A 19,476-nucleotide genomic window follows, 5' to 3' on the forward strand; every position below is an offset into this window, starting at 1 on the left:
ATAAAATTAATGTAATGTACATGAAAGTGCTTTGGAAATTTGGACATGTTACTGAGTATTTGAAGTCTGAAAGAGTTTATAGTTCCTATATATTAATTAATATTGAATTTATTAAAGTTTATATATTTTAAATCAAGTTTTTAAACCTTTAAGCATAACTTTATACATCTAGAATATTTTTATAAAAATGAGAATACTTGTACTTTAATTTATGTTTAGGTAAGCCTCAAGTTTTACAGGTCAAATATTTAAAACTTTAAAACATTGAATTCCACTTACATACCATTTTTTAATTTTTATTTTCTGAAATAAGAAATTAAAAAATACATTAAATTGCAAATTTAGTATCTCTAGCTCTTTAAAACATTTCAAACACCTAAGTATGCAAACTTACAAGCCTTATAAATAAAATCTTGATAAATACATAGCTTTTGCAAATCTAATGAATTGGACTTATCAATTTAGTAAATCAAATTACCTTTCATATTTCAGAGTACAGTCACCAGCTAAAATGGCAGACTCATATAGCATTTTAGATATCTTCTTTTTAAAAAAATGAAAGAAAAGTATTTTTCTCTTAAAACCAAAGGATCGATTTCAGAACTTACTGCTGTACTCTAGTTGGTCACAGATGAGTTTAATTTATTTCTGTACTTATTCCTGTACTTTCCTCGAGTTATGGTAATTTACAAGATCCAAAAAAGGAAAAATACCATCTGAAACAAGCCAAGATACAGGTCCCAGGTTATTGGCTAATTAATCCCCCAAGGAGGTGTGAGCTTGAGCACACAGGATTGGCCTTGATTCTCCTGGGCACTTGAGAAGACCGTAGCTCTTATTTCATCCCTGTGATGAAACTGTTAAATAACCTCTTATATTAAGAATTTTTAGGCTACAGTTATACCCAGTTCTAATAATTTTAACATAAAGCATTATGCAAACATAAGGAATTGTTTCTGTAACTGGTTCAGTAGTTCCCATTGGTCTTCATCTTTTATGTCTTTCTAATAATATTCTAAACTTCACAGAAAGGAAGGTGAGAGTGAGGTCAGGAGGCAGAGTGAGGCTGTGACCCAAAGTATTCCTGGGCTTCGTTGTGTAGGAGAGATGCTCGATGGGGACGGCAGCCCCCAGTTTTAGTGATGGGGAGCTAAAGGAAAGAAGGAGATGGGAAAAGCAGGGAAAGAGACATTAGAAAGGAGAAAGGTGAGGTAAGATGCAGGGGATAAAGAATAGAGAACATAAATGAGAAGAGTAATGAATAGCAGAAAAGCAGAAGAGACATGAAACTATACAAGGAAAAAATCAGAATATTACACACACAGAATGTTTTTAATAAACACTGGGAGACAAAAGCGATACAGAGGCAATAGGAGAAGGAGGTAGAGGGGGAAAGTAAGATAAGAAAAAAAGGTACGAGAGCGGTTAAATTACAGTAGATTAAAAAAAGACATCGGAACAGGAGTAGAAATAATCAGGACAAGATTAACATTACAGATTTTTTATTGTCACATCGAGGGTTCTGCTGCATCAAGCACTCAGGCATTTTTTGTCTCCGACACTGCCCTTCTTATCTGAATGACGGTGGTGGAATTTCATGCCGCCGCGGCCCCAGCCAGGCAACCCAGCTGGGCTGTTTCCCTGCCCCCTGTATAGCTTCGTACCACCCTGACACCCCTTTCCCACCCACTCATCTCATTGGTTGGAGAGTTACCGTATCCTGTGCTAGAAAACTGTTTTGTGGGTGCTGGATTCCCCCCTGGCAGTTGCTGCATGATGCTCACCGCTTTACTGCCCCCATCTATGCTGACCCCACTGGTGGGAGGACCCCTCTCCTCTGCAGGCCTGCCTCCCACCCCTGCTGACCCTCATTCCACTCGCCTTAATATGTGAGTGGGTTTTCCTGAGGTTGGTTTAAGTCCCAAACACGTAATAAGGGTTCTCTGTGCCGACACGGCAGAGTGTGACACTGACTGCCTGGGAGCACGCTCCAGTGTTGGGTGGTGGGTGGGGAGGAGACAGACGTGAAGAACTGCGATGCTGCTGACCGCGGGACCCCTTCCTGACACCGTTAGGGTTCTGAGACCATGTGGAGCAGCCAGAGGCTAGTCTGAGCTTGAAAACTTCAGGAAGTTTTGGTGTTCTCATGATACTTTTTGGCATTATGGAGCAGGCTATGCCATTGTCACACTTAAAAAGGTGAGCGTTCCCTGACGAGGCTAGGCTGTTTCCTTGACACCAGAGGTAAAGTGTTTACTCTGTTCACATTCTTCCTTAGTCCCTTCTAGTGTTGCTGTCTATCACCATAGCAACTCCCATCCCCTCAGGTTCATCTTTCCTCCTGGTTCCTGGCACTGTGACCCACGGTGCCACTGGTCAGGCTGAAAGTCACTGCAGACACTCACAGAGCTGCTTACTGTGCTCCATGGCTGTAGAGAAACTCAGTTAGTCCTTTCATGGTCATATGAGGTGGATACTGTTATTATCACATAGAGATAAGGAAACTGAGAAGTTAAGTTACTACCCAACTCATGCAGCTGGTAAGTGGCAGAGCAGGTATTTGAAATCAGGCGGTCTGGCTCCAGAATCATGTTCTTGACCTCTGCTGCACAGCCCCTCAGCGTTTCTGATGCTTATGGCCACTGTGGTCCTCTCAGCATCCAGTGTGGCCCTTTCTGTTCATGCTTGCCCTCTCTTTGTTAGCCAGCATCTTCACAGACAAAAGTCTGAGTTTCCTAGATCTTCATTCACAGGTAAGGACTCTCCCGAATTAACTCGTGCATTGTAAGCAAATCCACAGGAAGTGACTAAGGGAAGACAGCAGGCCTGGGGAGAGACTGGGGTCTGTCATAACTGGTCTTCCTTGTGAGATCAGTCGTCACACAGTCAGGAGGAGACCTGTCCGGAGACGGCTTCTGTGGCGTGAGGAGGTGGGCTGAGTGTCTCGTGGAGCTAAGTGGAGGTGCTAGAAAGACCATGCGTCAGTGGATTCTGCTCCAGATGGTGGGTGGGTCACAGCCAGACAGAAGAACCTACAGAGGAGAGGTGGCGTGAGGGGATTCTTTCCTTTAATTAAGCCGTTTCACAGATGCCGAAGTCACTTCTGACCTTTATGACTTTATGATCCTATTCTTTTTCTGGGCCACAGAAGAAAGCTTACATTTGTATTTTCTGTTTGTTTCAGGTGCCGAAACCAAGAACCCACAGTTATTAGTTCCAAAAACTGAGATATGTGATGAAGCAGAAAAACCCTTCGTGATCCCAGGAAGAATCCAGAAAGTTGACCCTCAAGGACCTGAGTTAGGAGAATCCTGTGGAAAGGGGAACATGTTAAAGAGGCAAAGAATAAAGAGGGAAAAGAAAGATTTCAGACAAGTGACAGTGAAGGACTGTCACATACCTGAAAGCTTCAAAGAAGAGGAAGACCAGAAGTATGAGAAATCTGGGGAAAACTTTCCCGGACTTAGTTCTGGCCCTGTTAAAAATCAGAAAATCCAGGCTGGGCAGAAGCCTTTCTCATGTAGTGTGTGTGGGAAAGGCTTTAGTCAGAGTGCAAACCTCGTAGTGCACCAGCGCATCCACACTGGGGAGAAGCCCTTTGAATGTCACGAGTGTGGGAAGGCCTTCATTCAGAGTGCAAACCTCGTCGTGCATCAGCGAATCCACACTGGGCAGAAACCCTACGTTTGTTCCAAATGCGGGAAAGCCTTCACTCAGAGTTCAAATCTGACTGTCCATCAAAAAATCCACTCCTTAGAAAAGACCTTTAAGTGCAGCGAATGTGAGAAAGCCTTCAGTTATAGCTCACAGCTTGCCCGGCACCAGAAAGTCCACATTACAGAAAAATGCTATGAATGTAACGAGTGTGGGAAAACATTTACTCGGAGCTCAAACCTCATCGTCCACCAGAGAATCCACACCGGGGAGAAGCCCTTTGCCTGTAACGATTGTGGCAAAGCCTTCACCCAGAGCGCAAATCTCATTGTGCATCAGCGAAGCCATACTGGTGAGAAGCCATATGAGTGTAAAGAGTGTGGAAAGGCCTTCAGTTGTTTTTCACACCTCATCGTGCACCAGAGAATTCACACTGCGGAGAAACCATATGACTGCAGCGAGTGTGGAAAAGCCTTCAGTCAGCTCTCTTGCCTTATCGTGCACCAGAGGATTCACAGTGGGGACCTTCCTTATGTGTGTAATGAGTGTGGGAAGGCCTTCACCTGCAGCTCGTACCTGCTCATTCATCAGAGAATCCACAATGGAGAGAAACCTTACACATGCAACGAGTGTGGCAAGGCCTTCAGGCAGAGGTCCAGCCTCACCGTGCACCAGAGAACCCACACTGGGGAGAAGCCCTACGAATGTGAGAAGTGCGGTGCGGCTTTCATTTCTAATTCGCACCTCATGCGACACCACAGGACCCACCTCGTTGAGTAAGGAGTAAAGGAAGAGGAAGACCACCAGGCATCGACCGTCCCCTCGGCTTTCTCCTTTGTAAAAGTGAGGCCTGCCATGTCCTTAAAAACAAGTTTTCAGGAGTGCAGCACAAAACAAGCATTTCAGAGGCCAATTTAAAGAAAATGAATACTAAGCACCTAAAGGCAAGGACTTTGTTTTTAAGTGTACCCTGAGTGGTCGTGTTGTCTGAAATAAAAAGTGGATTTCTTAGAAATGGGTCATACAAAGCTAAGTGATAAAGATCCCATTTGGGCAAAGGTGTTTTTAAACTAAATTTTGTTTTTAAAAACTGGTAATTTCTGGAGCAACAGGCAAGTCGCTGGTATAGGTCTGCCTGATGGAATTCTGAAGCTTTGAACCTTGTGTCCTAGGACTTTGGGTTAAACGGTGACTAGTTAAGGAAACCACTTTGGGTAGCAATTCTCTAACAACTCACCCATGAACATTTATAAGCTTTTCATTCCCTGGATAATTAAAAAAAACAGTTTTTAAAACCCGTTTACCGTCTGCTGCTCCTAAAATGGACAGAAGTAAGAAACAGCTGTTTGCTTCATTGTCGCTACCTCACGAACCTTGGTGTGGTACAGCGCTGGGGACCTGTGACGAGCCTCTTCTGACCATTCCCCAGGCCGCCTGGCCAGGCGCTTGAGGATTGATGAAGACTACATGCTGGGGCCACAACTGCTGCCGGGCTGCACTCATTTGCTAAGATCAACAGCTCTCCAAATAACCCCCATTCCCAGTGCATTCCATTTGAATGAGATGCTCCTAACAGCCCCCCTCCCAGATAGAAGAGGCAAAGAACGCAACTTGTAACCTGTCGGGCGGCAAGCCGCATGTTCTCAGCTCCTGTCCTCCTCGGGCCCAGCCAGCGGGCTCGGTTTAGGTGTCATTCTCACTTTGTGGATGGTCTTTAGAAGACAGAATGGAGCCCTTCTAATTCTGAGAGGACCAAAGAGGGAAACGAAGGGAGAGGGACGAGGCAGAGTGGGATTCCTAAGGTCTTAATTTGTTGTTGTTGTTGTTTTGAGAAGTTCAAAGATATTGGAATATGAAAACTTTTAGAAGGATGAAGAAACTGGCTAAGGTAAGACCTTTGTTACCATTGAGCCTTTACTCCTGGAAAATTATTTATAAAACTATGCAATAGGTAGAGTTATGTAATAATATTGCCTTGTATTTATGCAGAACTTTATTCTTTGTGTACCTTCATGTATGGAATCGTGATACCCAGAACTTATCTCATGCTTTCACATACATCATTATCTTAATCCTTAAAACACTGACAGAGGTGTTTGCCGCATTTACCTGAGAGTGGTCGTTTAAAGCAAGGCCACGTAACAAGTGACAGAGCTATATTCAAATCCAAGACCTGGATCCAGATTCTCTTTGTCCTGCCATGCTGCTTGTCTAACCACCTGTAATCCCCACCCAGATCTGTGGAGAGCCTGAGAAAGGGGAATGTAGTCTCATTTTTAGGTATAGAGGCTGAGGTGACAGATTTTGGGGTGTGCCTTAGGCAGTGTGACCAGCAAGCAGCAAGTCTAAGACTGGAATTGAAGTCTCCTGATTTCTGGGTCTGTCCACCACTTCCTCAGCATTGCAAGAGATTTATCATAAGTGCCGTACCTGGTGGTAAGCAGTCCAGTGCACCTCTCATGCAGAAGTCCCATGCGTTTACTGTCTCATTTCTGCAAGATTATATATTAACAACAAAGTGTTTTGTAGTTTACAGAGCACTTTCACATGCTTAAGGCATACAAAAGAAAGCTCATTAATTTCCCCTTAATGTTTTTCCCCTTCAACTGTAGTCTTTCATCAAAGCACATGCAACTTCTCCCAGTTTCACTCTGAGTCATAAGACACGAACACAAATCAATGGGATTCAAAAATAAGAGTCAAAGACCTTTACTCTGACTGTTCCTGTCCCCCTGTTTGGGGGCGGTGAGACCCAGAGAAAACACCACATGACTCTGCTGAGAGTAGGAACAAGTTAAGGGTTTCCCCCGGCCTCATCAGGAAACTCAAAAGAGAGAGCAGGTTCGAAGATTCAAGATAAACCTGACCTTGGCCCACCAACATGGCAACAGTGTAATTTCCTGAAAGATCAGTTGGGAGTTATGAGCATTAGGACAAACTGTTTTAGCTTCACATTGTATGTTAATCCTCATAATTGAATATTCAGTCATGGATGATATAGTTCCTGAATAGGTGGTTCAGAAAAGCTACCCAGGTGACCAGTGACCCAACCTAGCAGCACAGCGGTGGTTTTCAACCTTGGCTGCATGTCGCAGTCACCTGGGGCTCTTTAAAATTTTTTCTATTCCCAGGGCTCAGCATTTTTAAAATTCTGAAGAGGTTCCAATGTACAACCAAGGTAATAAGCCGCTGCAGTCAAGTGAACTCTGCGGATCTAGAATGTGTGATTGAAGGGAGGGTGGTGTAAGGATCTAGAAGTGCAGTGTTCTCTGTGGTGTCAGCAAAGCAACGCTAATGACATTGGCTGCCCTGGGGTCCTTCTGTGCCTCTGCCAACCCTTGGCTGTTAAGATTCTATGAGCTAGTTTATTTTATTTGTATTTTAAGTGAATATATCAAATATTTATATGAGCAAACCAGGTTTTACATAACATGCGTTTATGTTTCTCACTCAGCAAAATGACTTCACATTTCTGCTTCTATTTCATCTCCAGATCTGAGATTCCACAAACCTGCACCCAGGTTCAGGACCACCCCCTTCCCTGACCCTGCACACATCTTGTGAGCCTAGTGGATTCTAGACAGATCTTATCCTTCCCCAACTAATGACTCCCATGCAATTCAGTTCCAGCCTTCGAAATAAGTTACCATCCACCTTTTTCTGTACAGTTTCTGATGGGAGAGGAGTGACTAGCCATTGACGTCAGAGCTGCCTTCTGGTCTCCTTTTCCTCAGGGCATCTCTATTCTCCTTTGGCTGGTCTTGCTGGAAGTGGACGTAAGCTTCGAAGCCCTGTTTTCCAGGTTTCCAAGCGCTGTCAGATTGGTAGCTGTCAGAGCCAGGCCTAGTGATGGGCATTAAGGGTAGAGCCACAAAGCCTGTCCTTACCCTCAGATGAGACCGACAGATGTGTATTACGTGGAGCACAGTGACGCAGAGATGATAATGAATACGTGCTTTGGGAGCACGGAGAAGACTCTATACATACGCGCGCGCACACATCCTCACCCTCTCAAACACAATTGCCATGAATCCTTCAGGCTCAGGAAGAAGTGTCTTTGGGCAAAGCTGATCCTCTCCGTCCTCTGGATCCCCTCCCTTCCTTGCCTAGGCGGTTGTCCTCCCACATCTGTCGCTTCTCCACTTGCTTCTCTATCCAGTGTGCTTAACCTTTCTGGGGTGTCATCCCCTTTGAGAATCTGATGGAAGTTGCGGGTCCTCTTCTGGAGAAATGCAGATTGCACATTTATCTTGTGCTCATTTGGAGGGATATATGGGCTCCCCAAAGCCAGTCAAGGATTATCTGGGGCCTAAAGCCTCCCCTGGTTGTGTACTATTCATCACCAGTGACATTTTTAAAAAATGAGGTGACACTGAATCTCTAAGGATGTTGCCCAGATACATAACCTTTGAAATCTTGCTGTTAATGGCTTCCCTCAACAAATTGTGACATTATCCAGAACCCAGACTGGAAACCGAGGAGGCTTTCCTGCTTCCTGTGCATCATTCATTCATTACAAACATATTTATTAGGCACTCTCTTTGTGGCAAACATGGCGCTAGATCCTGGGTGCCAGAGCAAACAAGGTTTGCCAGACACTTCTCATGTCTTTTATTGGGAAATATCTGGATCTCTTCACACAATTTACTAAACTCTTCAGAGTCCCTTCCCAGCCTCCTCTCTCCACTTGTGCGCCTTTTCCTGCAGCCCCAAGGCACATGCTTGCTCTTCTGTGTGCCTTCGCTCCCATCGTCCTCGGTGCCTGTCATGCCTTGCCGCTGCTCCCCACCCGCCCGGCCTACCTAGCCTAACCTTCAGTTCCCTTTAAGATTTGGTTCAGTCTCCATCTCTGGGGAACCTCTGACTGCCCAAGGGCTTATTTAGAAGTATAGAAGAGCATGACATACGTATCCAGAGTTTTACTTTCTGCTTTAAAGTGAAAAAAAATCTGAATTCAAAATTATGTATATAGTACAGATCTCTTACAGTGTTGTAACATATGCTATATACCATTAAAAAGTATATAGATATATTACCTGAGAGAAACAAGCAGATGTTATAAGTGGTTAAGTGACTTGTTCACAGCCATACAGATGGTAAGTTGCAGAGCTTAGGCTCAAACCCAGGTCTTATGGATAATAGAATTATGGATGATTAATAGGGTTTGAGTTTGTTTGTTTTTTTCCTTTTTAGTAATTTCCATATTTCCTGTAAGGAACAAGAATTTTATAATCAGGAAAAAATAAATTACTATATTTACATACTTAGTATTGTATTAACTATAAACGATATCTCAGTTCTCCATTTTTCTAAGACGTGGGATGCACCCTGCCCTTTCTCCCTCCTTTTTCCACATCTCTGTCTCTGACAACGTCAAGTCTGATCATTTTTGAAGTCTGTTCTGCAACCATAGTCTTTTTTGCTTTGTTTATTGATTTGTTCTAAAAGTTGAAAATAAACAGCATGAATATTGTCATGACTGTTAAGTGTTCACTACAGGTCAGAGTAGCTTACTGTGATGATAGTTTTTTTTTGAATAGCATTTTGTTTTTATCGAAGGTTCTAGTTGCCTTTCTTTTCTCCTTGTTGCTTCTAGCTCATCCTGAGTTATTTTCAGATTCTCCATCCAATTACTGTGTTGGGTCCCCTTTTTTCCTCTGCATTTCCTTTCCTGAGACCTCCAGCCTCCTGTCCTTGGTGGTCTTTCTGCCTACTGTTCTGTGTCACACTCGGCTCTGTTGTGCCCTGAATTCCATACTTGCTTCTTTCTTCATTTACTCCCTCATTTACTACAGCACATCTTCAAGTCACTTGCCAAAAAGTATGTAGAAGGCAAAATTGTTGAGCGTTTATATATCAACTCTTTCTCTGCCCTCACACTTGACTGGTAGTTTGACCAGCTCTGGAATTCTAGATTGAAAATTTCCCCAGAAGTTTGCGATGTCTGATTCCAACCTGATTCTTACTTCTTCTACAGGCATTATATAGTATTTACGTTACTGTGGTCTGTTCCCCACCCCTGTGCCTGGAAGCTTTTAAAATCTACTCTGTATTCCCCATGTACTCAGTTCCCTAACGTGCTTAGTGGAATTTCTCAATTTAGTGACTCAGGTACTTCTATTCTTGGAAATTTTCTTGTGTTCTTTATGTGGCAATTTCCCCTTTCCATATTTTTCCCCGTTTTTCTTTCTGGAATTCCTTTCACTCAAATGTTGGACCTTCTGGAGTGATCCTCAGCTACTTTCTGTATTTTCATTTCCTTGTGCCATTTTCGGGGAGATTACCTTGATTATTTTTCAGTTTTCTTAATGAATTCTTTAATTTTATTTTGGCGGTAGTTTAATTTCTAAGAGCCTTTTTCTGGGTTTGTTTGTTTGTTTTTTTTCTCTTTGTTTACTCTCAGTGGAGACTCTCCTCAGATATGTCCTGATTCTTACTGATATACACATCCCTAGATCTGTGTCTCTGTATGGAAAGCCCAGTTGAGACCTCTGTGGGAGCGGGATTTGCTCAGTAAAAGGCTTCCCTCTAAAATGATTGTAGGGAGCAGGCTGTTTCCCTGGAAACCCCTAAGTGCCCAAATGCAAAGATCTTTTGTCTGGCACTTACATGTCTTTAGCAGAGAATCTGCTGATGTTTTTGTCTGGGAATTGGATGCTTTAAGTGCTTCTCCAGGAGTGGGAGAGAAGGGGGTCAAGGGTGAGTATAAACTTGGTTATTGCCCTTAGTTTTAGCCCCACTTTTCGCTCCCACCCGCCGTCGTACCCAAGTCCTAAGTCGCTCTGGGGGTTGACAGGGTGGCGCAGCCACCGCCGCCTGTCGTGTCGCCCTCAGCAGGTGTTCCAGGCTGTTACTCCCTCCACCCAGTTTCTCAGTTACCACCTCACTTTCTTCTAGGAATTTGTCCCCCTATCCCATCATTACTTATACGTTTTAAACCATTTTAACCCATCGTTTTAGGGGAAGCTCAACTATCATAAAAGGAATGTTGATAGGCTTTGATACAGTAGTACCACTCTTAGAAAGCTATCCTAAAGATGAATATTTTGACAATATGTACTTGCCAATGTTTTACATTGGAAACAACCCAAGTGACAAACAATAGGAGAATGATTACAATATGATAGAATATTATGTGACCACTAAAACATAATTTAAAGAATATCTAGTGACCTGATAAATGTTCACAATATTAAATGAAAAGTACAGAAATACAAAATTAAAGGGTTTGCACAAAGAGCCCGGTTTTCTTAAATATACATGCATAGAAAAGACTGGACGGAAGTAAGTACATCAAATGTTAACAGTGGTTAAATTTTCCCACATTGTCTACATTTTCTACAGCAAGCCTGAATTTTTCATCATCAGGAAGGGAAAAGTTAATAAAAAAGAAAGATCACGGCGTGTGCAGAGTGGTGAGACATTTTTGTGGAGTGCGGAGTGGGTGTGGGAGCAGAGAAAAAGCCCTAACACCGGGCGAAGGAACCCAGCCGCGAAATGTATGTAACCCCCGTGTCTGTTGACAGCTGTGGCTGGAGTGTGGTGGCGAGGCTGGTGAGTGAGGGGAGAAAGGAATCCCGGAGACCTCATAGACAGCTTTTGTCAGAGTCCAAGAGAGCATGGGCTTCTGACCCAGTCAGTGGCACGGGATCAGAGAAGGAACGAATGGAATGAGCAGGCCTTTGGGGCAGGCACCAAATTCCCAAGCCGGAAGTCCGAACCTCCACACCCTGGTGAGACACGACCTATATGATAAATGGGTCCCGAGAAGCCCTGGTTTCCTTGGGCCTCTCTAGGGGCACCCTGCGTTCACAGTGGCCAGCACCTCTACAGCGTTGGAGGGCGGGGGTTGTAGAGGCAATGTAGTCCCTCGCAAGCCAACAGGAAGGTTGTAACGACCCGGTCGGGGGCTTCCAGGCCTTTGGGGCAGGCACCGGGCTAAATGCTAAATGTTCTTTATCTCATTTAACCCTCACTTCAGGAAGGAAGTTCTCTCACCCCAACTTTAAAGCCAGCAATAAGTCAGGATTAGAATAACTCAGGCCAGAGCCTGTGCCCCTTTCTCCCAGGCTGCTTCTTCAGTGTGTCTCCATCTAAAAGATGTACAAAAAACAAACAGTGAAGACCGAGCCTCCCTCCCAGCCCAGAGTACTCAAGGTAGGAGTACCCCCAGAGAGAACCGTGGTAAAACAAATGCTTAATCTTCCAGAGTTAGTCCACACAGTCTGCGTATCCCCCATGCACACAGCTTAGGATACACTCTACACCTAGCTTTTTCACCTGTGTCTTGGAGCTGGTTCTGTAATAGCCTGTAAGTTCTACCTCATCTTGTCTTCACTGCTGTGCGATCTTCCGTTGTGTGGGTGGACCGTGACTCATGGAAGGAGTGCCCTGTGGTAGACATGTGGGTTTTCTCCTCTTGCTACTGCAAACAATGCCATGTTGAGTATCCCAGCGCACTGTCCTTGGTATGTGTGCAACTTTGCAGGATAAATTGATAAAGGGTAAGTGCATTTGATATTTTGATAGAAATTGCATTTGTGGTTGCTATATATATATTAAAATGCCCGTTTCCCTGGACCTTCTATAAAAGTTGTTTTCAGATCCGAAATGAAAAATGCTCTCATGTTTTGCGTTCTATTATGAGTGAAACTGGCTGTCATGTCTTGTGTTTAAAAGCCATGTGTTTTTTTTTTTCTGTGAACTGCTTGTTCATGTTCATTAGCAGTTTTTCTGTTGGGTTGTTGATCCTTTTAAGAATTGATTTGTACAAACCATAGTAAAGAAATTACTCTTATCTGCCATATGTGTTGTAAATATTTCCCCCAGTTTTCAGTTAGTCTTTTAACTTTCGCCGTTCAGATATTTACAGTTTAATGTCAAATCAAAGACTTCTCTAAAAGACGAAACATGCTGCCACGATTTTGTCTAGTACTGTGAGGTCGTTTGAAATTCATTTTGAATTAAGGACCCAGTCGGGTCTTGGCCCCGCCTCCCGCCCCCTTTCTCCGGGGTCCTGCGGGAGGAACTAAGCGGGAGGACCACCAAGATGAAGACACCTCCCAGCTTCCTAGAGCTGCCGAGTGAGAGCTCGCTGCCGGCTTCCTCGCCCCGGCAGGCTCACTGAGCCACGCACCGGCGCCGAGGTTGCTGACGCTGCCTCGTGTTGGGTGAGCCGCGGGGCTGGGTTGGTGGGGGCCGCTGGCCGAGGACGGGGGAAGAGACCGAGTGGGTAGGGCGCGCTGGGGACGGAAGAGATGAGGGCTGAAGTGTGGGGCGGCAAATAGGGAAGACGATGCCACGAGTCCGGCGCCGGGAGAGGACATGTTGGGAGGGAAAGCGGAGAGGCTGCAGCCTGAGAGTCCCAGCTGAGAGGGGGGGGATTGAGGCGTGTTGGAGATGAGGCCAGGCTGGCAAGGAAGAATCTGAATTGGGGAGTGGGAAGAGAGGGGACATGGAGGAAGGGGTGGCGAGCAGGGAAAGGGATCAGACGGGGTGTGTTTGGAGGGGAGGGGGTTGAAAAGGAGGGGCTCAGACCTGGGCAAGGGCAGCTTCCAAGATCCTAGGACCCTGAGACTCCAGCCCTGCCCAGCTGACTTCTCTGGCCTTGGCTGAGCGGGTCACAAACCAGGTCGTGTTGCAGGACCAGATTCTTCTCAGACCTCACTGTGGGGAAAGGGCATTCTAGGCTGGCCCTGCCCTTCAGCCAACAGCCCGGGACAGATCCCTAACCTCTGCACATCAGTCCTGCCTCCACCCCGGATGTCGGGCTGGGATGAAATGAGGGAATGGCTGTAACCATTAAAAGGGTGCCTGGTTGCACCGGCCTGCGTATTCCTCCTGGAGGACAGGGTAGGCATGGATAAAAGAAAACGAAGCCTTACGTGATTGGGAAAACAGTTTTACTTTTACGGTTGATCTTGGGCTCACTTCCTGCTGACTGCCTTACACATAGATGCGGATGGGAGGAGGCATTCCTTTTTGTCTCCTGGTGGTGGTGGGCCCTGAACTGGGCAGAGACTGGAGCCAGTAGAGGCCTCGGCTGCTGAGGGGACAGAGAACAGGTCAGAGAGGGGAAATATGAAGTCATAACTCAGGGCCCAAAAGGTAGAATCTCTTTAGAGTCCAAGGAGCCACTGTGCTGAAGAAGGAGCCAGATGCGACCCCCTGAGGCCAGAAGTAGCTGCGAGGGGATGTCTCAGGAAGGAAGTCTCAGGTCTGGACCTGAGGCAGGAGTGGGATGATCCCTGGTGCCAGACAGCTGTGGGGGCCAGAGTGGCTCCCAGAAGCTGAGGTGGGCTGGAGCACCTTTCCTTCCACCCTGCTGGGTACCACTGGGTCTTTGGAACAGCGGGCGCCCACTGTCGTGTGTTCAGGCTGGCCCTGCCTCCTTCAGGAGCTGATGACCCGCCTCGGATGGGCTAGGTCTCTGGTGAACAGTGTTTAATGTCCCTTTAGGTAACACTCCGTGAGTCCAAAGAAGCCACCATCAGGAACACGTCAGGGTTTCCTCTCTGCCATCAGTTGGGGTCAAGTGAGAATGAGATGCACACAAATGCGGACAATCCCTGTGAGCCTGGAGGAGGAGCAGCACCTGGCCTTGGCTCTGGCCTCGGGAACACCAACAGCAGGGCTGAGGGTGGGCATTTCCCGTTGGAGCATGGTGGGTTACAGCTGAAGGTGAGAGCTGGGAAGGCGGGCTGGCCCCAGAGAGTGGTCGAAGCACCAGGGGTTGCAGGGGCGGGGTGGGACTCGTTCTCTGGTCCCCTCATAAGCCATTCTTTGTTCCCTTACAGGGCCTAGACCCTTAGATATGTGAGCCCAGATGCACTGGCCTCATTTCTTTCTTACTAACTCCATGCGGCTAGCTGGTACCAAGTACCAAGCAGCCATGAGGGGCCTTTTAGGACCTGCCGTGTCATCTCACTAGGAAAGGCACAAAACTCCAAGTCTGTTTCTTCACCTGTCAAGCGAAGTGGGATTTTCTTCCCTGCCAGCTTCGCAGGGTGGTGTGGGTCAAAAGAGGCTGGGACAGGACAGGTTTGTAAACTGTTCTGTCCTCCTATGGTATTACTGTGACCATCAGTCAGCCCAGGGTCCTTGTCCAGGAGCAGGTATGCTCCTTGGGAGGGCGCTCCCATGAGTGGATGGGGCCAGCATCCCCTCCTGGAGATGACGCTTCAGTATACGTCTTTTTTTGCCTTCTGGTCCCAGACCTTCCGATAAAGTTTGCCTTGTACTTATCGTGGGCTGTCCCCACTGCCCACCAGCCAAGGGAAGGGGAGAAGGGAGAGCCAGCGCTTTGACCCTTTTTTGCTTACCCTCCCCGTCCCAAGGCCAACTGGACTTCTCTCCAACATTTCTTTTGAGGTCTCCAACCCAGCCTGGCAACAACAGCGTGAGATCTGGGATGAGAAAGGCACCCTGAGAGCAGGGCCAGGACCTCCTCTGACTTCAGCCTTCCGAGTCCACCTGCTGCCTGGGACCCATCTGGTTCCTGTCCTGAGGGCCACTGCGGGGGAAATGCTGCTGGGGCTGAAGCGAGGGGCCTCAGTCAGGCTAAGTAAGGCTGCTTTTCACTGGCCTTGGCCTCTACCCGCTGACTCGGGGGTGACACTCTGATACTCTCAGCAGAGTGGGCCTCTTGGGACCCAGGTTTCAGGGCCTGGCCTTTCCCCCAAGGCTGCCAGACAGGGTCCATGCGTCTCAGGAAAAGGCTGTTTACCTCCCAGTCAGTTAGCAAATATCTTGAGAAGCACACCAACCTGCCAAGCTGTCAGTAGAGGAAGGCGCCAGAGAGAATGTGGCCCATGTCTCTTGAGCAGACCTAGCTCCAGATGCCAGTACAGGCCGGAGGCCACGAGAGTTCTGTTTACCAGATGCTCCCAGCCCATCATGGCTCCACAGTTTCACATTGATGAGATAGGTTGCTTTCTGGGCCACAAACCCAGATTCTAATAATCCCAATAAACAACCCACTCTAACAAATTCTCACCCCTTGATTAGCTACAGCTGTCTGGCAGACGTGTCCTCAGAGTGACTCACTCCAAGGCTGGTCATTCAGTGTCTTCGTAAGCGTTTTGCCAGCTGTGCATCAGCACTGAGTGTTGGGAGTAGGCCTGAGGGAGGCAGGGAGGCAGGACAGATGCACGCTTTACCTTCCGGTGGGTCTGAGGGCAGGAACTGTGCCAGCCCAGCACTGTGCCCTCACAGACATTTGCAGAAGTGCACCAGGGCATAACAGGATTCAGCTGTCGCCCTGCAGAAATAGCCTAGTCGGGAACATAAGGTGGACACGAGGGGAAGAGAAACCTAATTCACCAGAAAATCTGAGGTCACTGCCAAAGAAGTGGGGCTGGATGGAGGAGGGGGCAGGGCGCGGGGGTGGACAGAGGGCCCCTGAGGGAGGTGCAGCCTGAGCTAAGCCCAGATGATCGGTGGGTGGATCCTGGACATGAGGAAGATGAGGAAAAAAGACAGAGGCAGGAAACCTCTCAGGAAGCTTGAGTGATGAGAAAGCTCAGGGAAGCCGAGAAGGCAGCTGTGGAACGGGAGGTAAGGCCAGACAGGCTAGGGCCGCACTGAGGCAGACCCTGGCCCTCTCTGCCCCTGAGACTCCTCTGCTCTTTGGGAATGTGCTCAGACAACGCCCTCTCCCAGTGCTGGGCCCGAGTCTTCCCCTTCCTGACTCTCCCATTCCCAAGGAGGGCAGCCCAGACTGCTGTCCCAGAGAGCGGCTTTAGCGTTTTCCCACTGCCCTGCCGCTCCAGCCCCCTGGAAGCGGAAGCCTGGGTTCCCTCTCCTGGCCCTGGAGCACGGTCCTCTTCTGCTCTGTCTCCCGTAGCTCTGGGCTGAAAGGGCCTGGATATGTCTCTCTCCTCCACTTTGGAGGGTCAGCTGCTCTGCTCTCTCTTCCTGCCTAGCTAAGCCTGCGGGCTGTGAGGCTGGGGATCCATACCTCTCTGCCTCCCCCACTGCCAAACCCTGCGCAGCGCCTTGCTCACAGCTGGCCGCCCCACACCTGTCCCTCCACATGGCTCCCTCGTGCCCCCTTCTCCTCTTTGATCTCCTGGATCCCTGAGTTCGGGAGTTCTCGCCTGCCTCTCTCTAGCTAGCAAGAGGGACTTGGTCTGGCTCCTTTGACTCCTGGGACCCCACTGTCTACATCCGGGCCCTTCTCCAACCACCTCGCTTACTTTGGCCAGTTCCCAAGACACCCCGTGCCTCCCTTCCCACCTTGGCAGTTTGTCACGTCTGCATTGCCATCCATGGGCAGATGTCTGGTGACAGTGCCATCCCTGACGCTCCCCAGAGTGCACGCTTTCCTTCACTGCCCTTTTCTGTTCCTTCCTCTGTCCATACTCAGAAACCGTCGTGGAGTAAATTTTGATGTAAGTCCTCTGCTCTCGCATCCTGGTGTGTCAGGAAGCTCACTGCTACCATTTGGGACCCCTCTCTGGCCCCACCCTCACTCTTGACCTAGGATAAAAAGGGACTAGATTTGATTGGTGACTCTGTACAAGTACTGGCTCTGTGAAAGCCAGTCCTTCCTCTTCTCCCCTGGGCCTGGCCTCTCCACAGAGACCACGTGTGTTCTGGTTGTCTTCGCTGCAGGTTTAAAAGAGCAAACACTGCCACCCAGTGCTCAGTCCCTGGGCGCCGAATGCTGTCTGCTCCTGAGATTCGGTGTTAGTGACCCCACTTACCTGCAGCGCTGAGCCACATTTGCCCATGTCACTTTTTCAGTAATAAGGATGAAATATATTTGTCTCCCCATATCTTATTTCTCAGTTGAGTAGAGAATTATACTAATAGCTAATATTTATCTAGCTAAACACGTTACGTACATTATTTCTTACAACGTCATTGCAGTATAGGTATTAGCATTAACCTATTCTACAGATGGGAAAATTGAGATAGAGAGGTCAAGTGACTGCTGATGGCAGAGGTGGGTTTTGGCCATACTCTTGGCCCTGGTGCCATATTGCATCTTTAAAGAGGGATGTTATTTAGTGGGTTTCCTCAAATCCCAATATAGTCTCATGTTTCCCATCTAGAATATAAAGTCGACTCTTTATTTTTGTTACGTATTATTTGTTTTTGTCTTCTATGTCTTGTTCAGATATTGAAACCAAAGTTGAAAAGGAGGATTTGATTCTGGAGGAAACAAATCTGAGAGGAGAATTCTCTGGAAGACTCCAGGGTGAGATTCTAGAGGGCCGTGCCTTTGGGGAAGCCAGAGGCGGGGAGAGCAGGAGAGAGGAGCACTCCGAACAGCCTGCAGACAGGCAAGTGAAGAGCGAGAAGCCCAGCCCCAGCCCCAGCCCCAGCCCCGGCCCCGGCCCCGGCCCCGGCCCCAGCCCAGCAAAAGAAAAACACCTCCCAGGGGAGAGAGGCCAGGACCGCGTGGGACTCCGAGGAGGCACGTGCCACGGCACCAGCCCAGCGGCCCCCAGCAGGAACCTGTACATGTGTACCGAGTGTGGCAAGGCCTTCGGCCAGAGCTCCACCCTCATCGTGCACCAGAGAATCCACACCGGGGAGAAGCCGTACCGGTGCGGCGAGTGTGGGAAGGCCTTCACGCGCAGCTCCCACCTGATCCGGCACCAGCGCGTGCACACGGGGGAGAAGCCCTACGTCTGCGGCACGTGCGGCAAGGCCTTCGGCCAGAGCTCAAGCCTCGGAGTGCACCGGGGCGTGCACACGGGCGAGAAGCCGTACGTGTGCCCCGAGTGCGGCAAGGCCTTCAGCCGAAGCTCCCGCCTCCTGGTGCACCGGCGGAGCCACACGGGCGAGAGGCCCTACGAGTGCCTCGAGTGCGGCAAGGCCTTCACCTGCAGCTCCTACCTCCTGGTGCACCAGCGCACCCACACCGGCGAGAAACCCTATCGCTGCGCCCAGTGCGGGAAGGCCTTTGGCCAGAGCTCCCACCTCGTCTTCCACCAGACCACTCACGCCCAGAAGAGACACCAGCCGAGCTCCCTGGCCAGGGCCCAGTGTTGATGGGCTCCCAGTTTCACATGGATCCAGCTAAGAGAAAACCCAGCCCTGGTCAACCTGATCTAGTATAAAATAGCTAAAAGGAGGGAGACTCCATCTTGTCTAATACCGAGGTTTCATTTTTCATTTTCTACTGGTCTGACCCCTTCTCTCCCCGCCGACATTCCAGTTAAGGTTTAAGTCTGTGCCCATGGCCTCTGAGGAAGAAACCAGTAACATCTTAAGTCTGCAAAAGACAAAGGCTAATGGGTTTGTTTGCGTAAGCCTTTGTTTTGCAGGACCTCGAAGGGGACTGCTGCCCATGAGAAGAACATCTCGTAACCACCTTGAAACTGATGGCTACATGGCAGACACCGCAGAACCAGGGGTCACATCCTCAGTCCTGAAGCCCTTCCCACTTTCTGATGATCTCTATAATCCTGTCACAAAAGGCCTTCAGAGAGCATGGTTTTTTCCCTCCATGCTCCCTTGTGCAGTGTTTCTGTAATAAACTCTATCTGCTCAAAATTTATTCTGAGTCCAGTGTTCATTTCTGTGACATTTAGGCTCAACTTGGTTTTTCGAGGTCGGTAACAAACCTTGCTCTGCGCCAGGTGCTGCCAAACAAGCCTAAAGCAGGTTCCTGTGAGGGCCTCCAGTGTCTTCAGTGACGAGATACACTCATAAACCCAGAAGTGACTGAAGGACCCTAGAAGGGAAGTGACATGTTGAGGTGTGTGCAGGAAAAGCAAAATGCTTGTGGAGGAGACACTGATGGGGCCCCGTGGGCTGGCTCTGGGAGAACGAGTTAGCACTGATGGATGGGGAAGAGCCCAGGGACCA

The 19,476-nt window shown here is 48.1% G+C and overlaps 2 protein-coding genes across 8 annotated transcripts in view; both read left to right on the forward strand.

Moving 5' to 3' along the window:
• The window catches only part of LOC120582235 (zinc finger protein 197), a 33,477-nt gene extending 21,026 nt beyond the window's left edge, over positions 1 to 12,451 (forward strand). The window contains exon 6 of one of the 2 annotated variants that reach the window (XM_039837468.1): positions 3,525 to 12,451. In XM_039837468.1, coding sequence (XP_039693402.1) covers positions 3,525 to 4,434 — 910 coding nt within the window. In that variant the 3' untranslated portion in view covers positions 4,435 to 12,451. Of the gene's footprint in view, positions 1 to 3,184 lie in introns of both variants that reach the window. The other variant, XM_039837467.1, reaches the window with a different exon arrangement.
• LOC120582241 (zinc finger protein 3) lies at positions 5,409 to 19,165 on the forward strand. 6 transcript variants are annotated; one of them, XM_039837484.1, is made up of 4 exons: positions 5,409 to 5,542; positions 14,113 to 14,334; positions 15,025 to 15,217; positions 17,777 to 19,165. In XM_039837484.1, the coding sequence occupies exons 1-4, from the start codon at positions 5,507 to 5,509 to the stop codon at positions 18,655 to 18,657; spliced, it is 1,332 nt and encodes a 443-aa protein (XP_039693418.1). In that variant the 5' UTR covers positions 5,409 to 5,506; the 3' UTR covers positions 18,658 to 19,165. The 6 variants fall into 6 exon arrangements, with proteins under 6 accessions (XP_039693418.1, XP_039693421.1, XP_039693422.1 ...); XM_039837487.1 differs by having other exon boundaries at positions 14,113 to 14,317; XM_039837488.1 differs by having other exon boundaries at positions 14,113 to 14,293.
• Positions 19,166 to 19,476: the final 311 nt, after the last annotated feature.

Source organism: Pteropus medius, unplaced genomic scaffold, assembly GCF_902729225.1.
Source record: "Pteropus medius unplaced genomic scaffold, Ma_sr-lr_union100, whole genome shotgun sequence".
Lineage (NCBI taxonomy): Eukaryota > Metazoa > Chordata > Mammalia > Chiroptera > Pteropodidae > Pteropus > Pteropus medius.

Bases quoted from the DNA above. Each gene is read 5' to 3' on its own strand.
- LOC120582241 (XM_039837484.1), top strand. From the start codon at position 5,507: ATGAAAACTTTTAGAAGGATGAAGAAACTGGCTAAG. The intron at 5,543-14,112 runs GTAAGACCTTTG...ATGTCCCTTTAG, and splicing joins GGATGAAGAAACTGGCTAAG to GTAACACTCCGTGAGTCCAA. The intron at 15,218-17,776 runs GTAAGGCTGCTT...TGTCTTGTTCAG, and splicing joins AGGGGCCTCAGTCAGGCTAA to ATATTGAAACCAAAGTTGAA.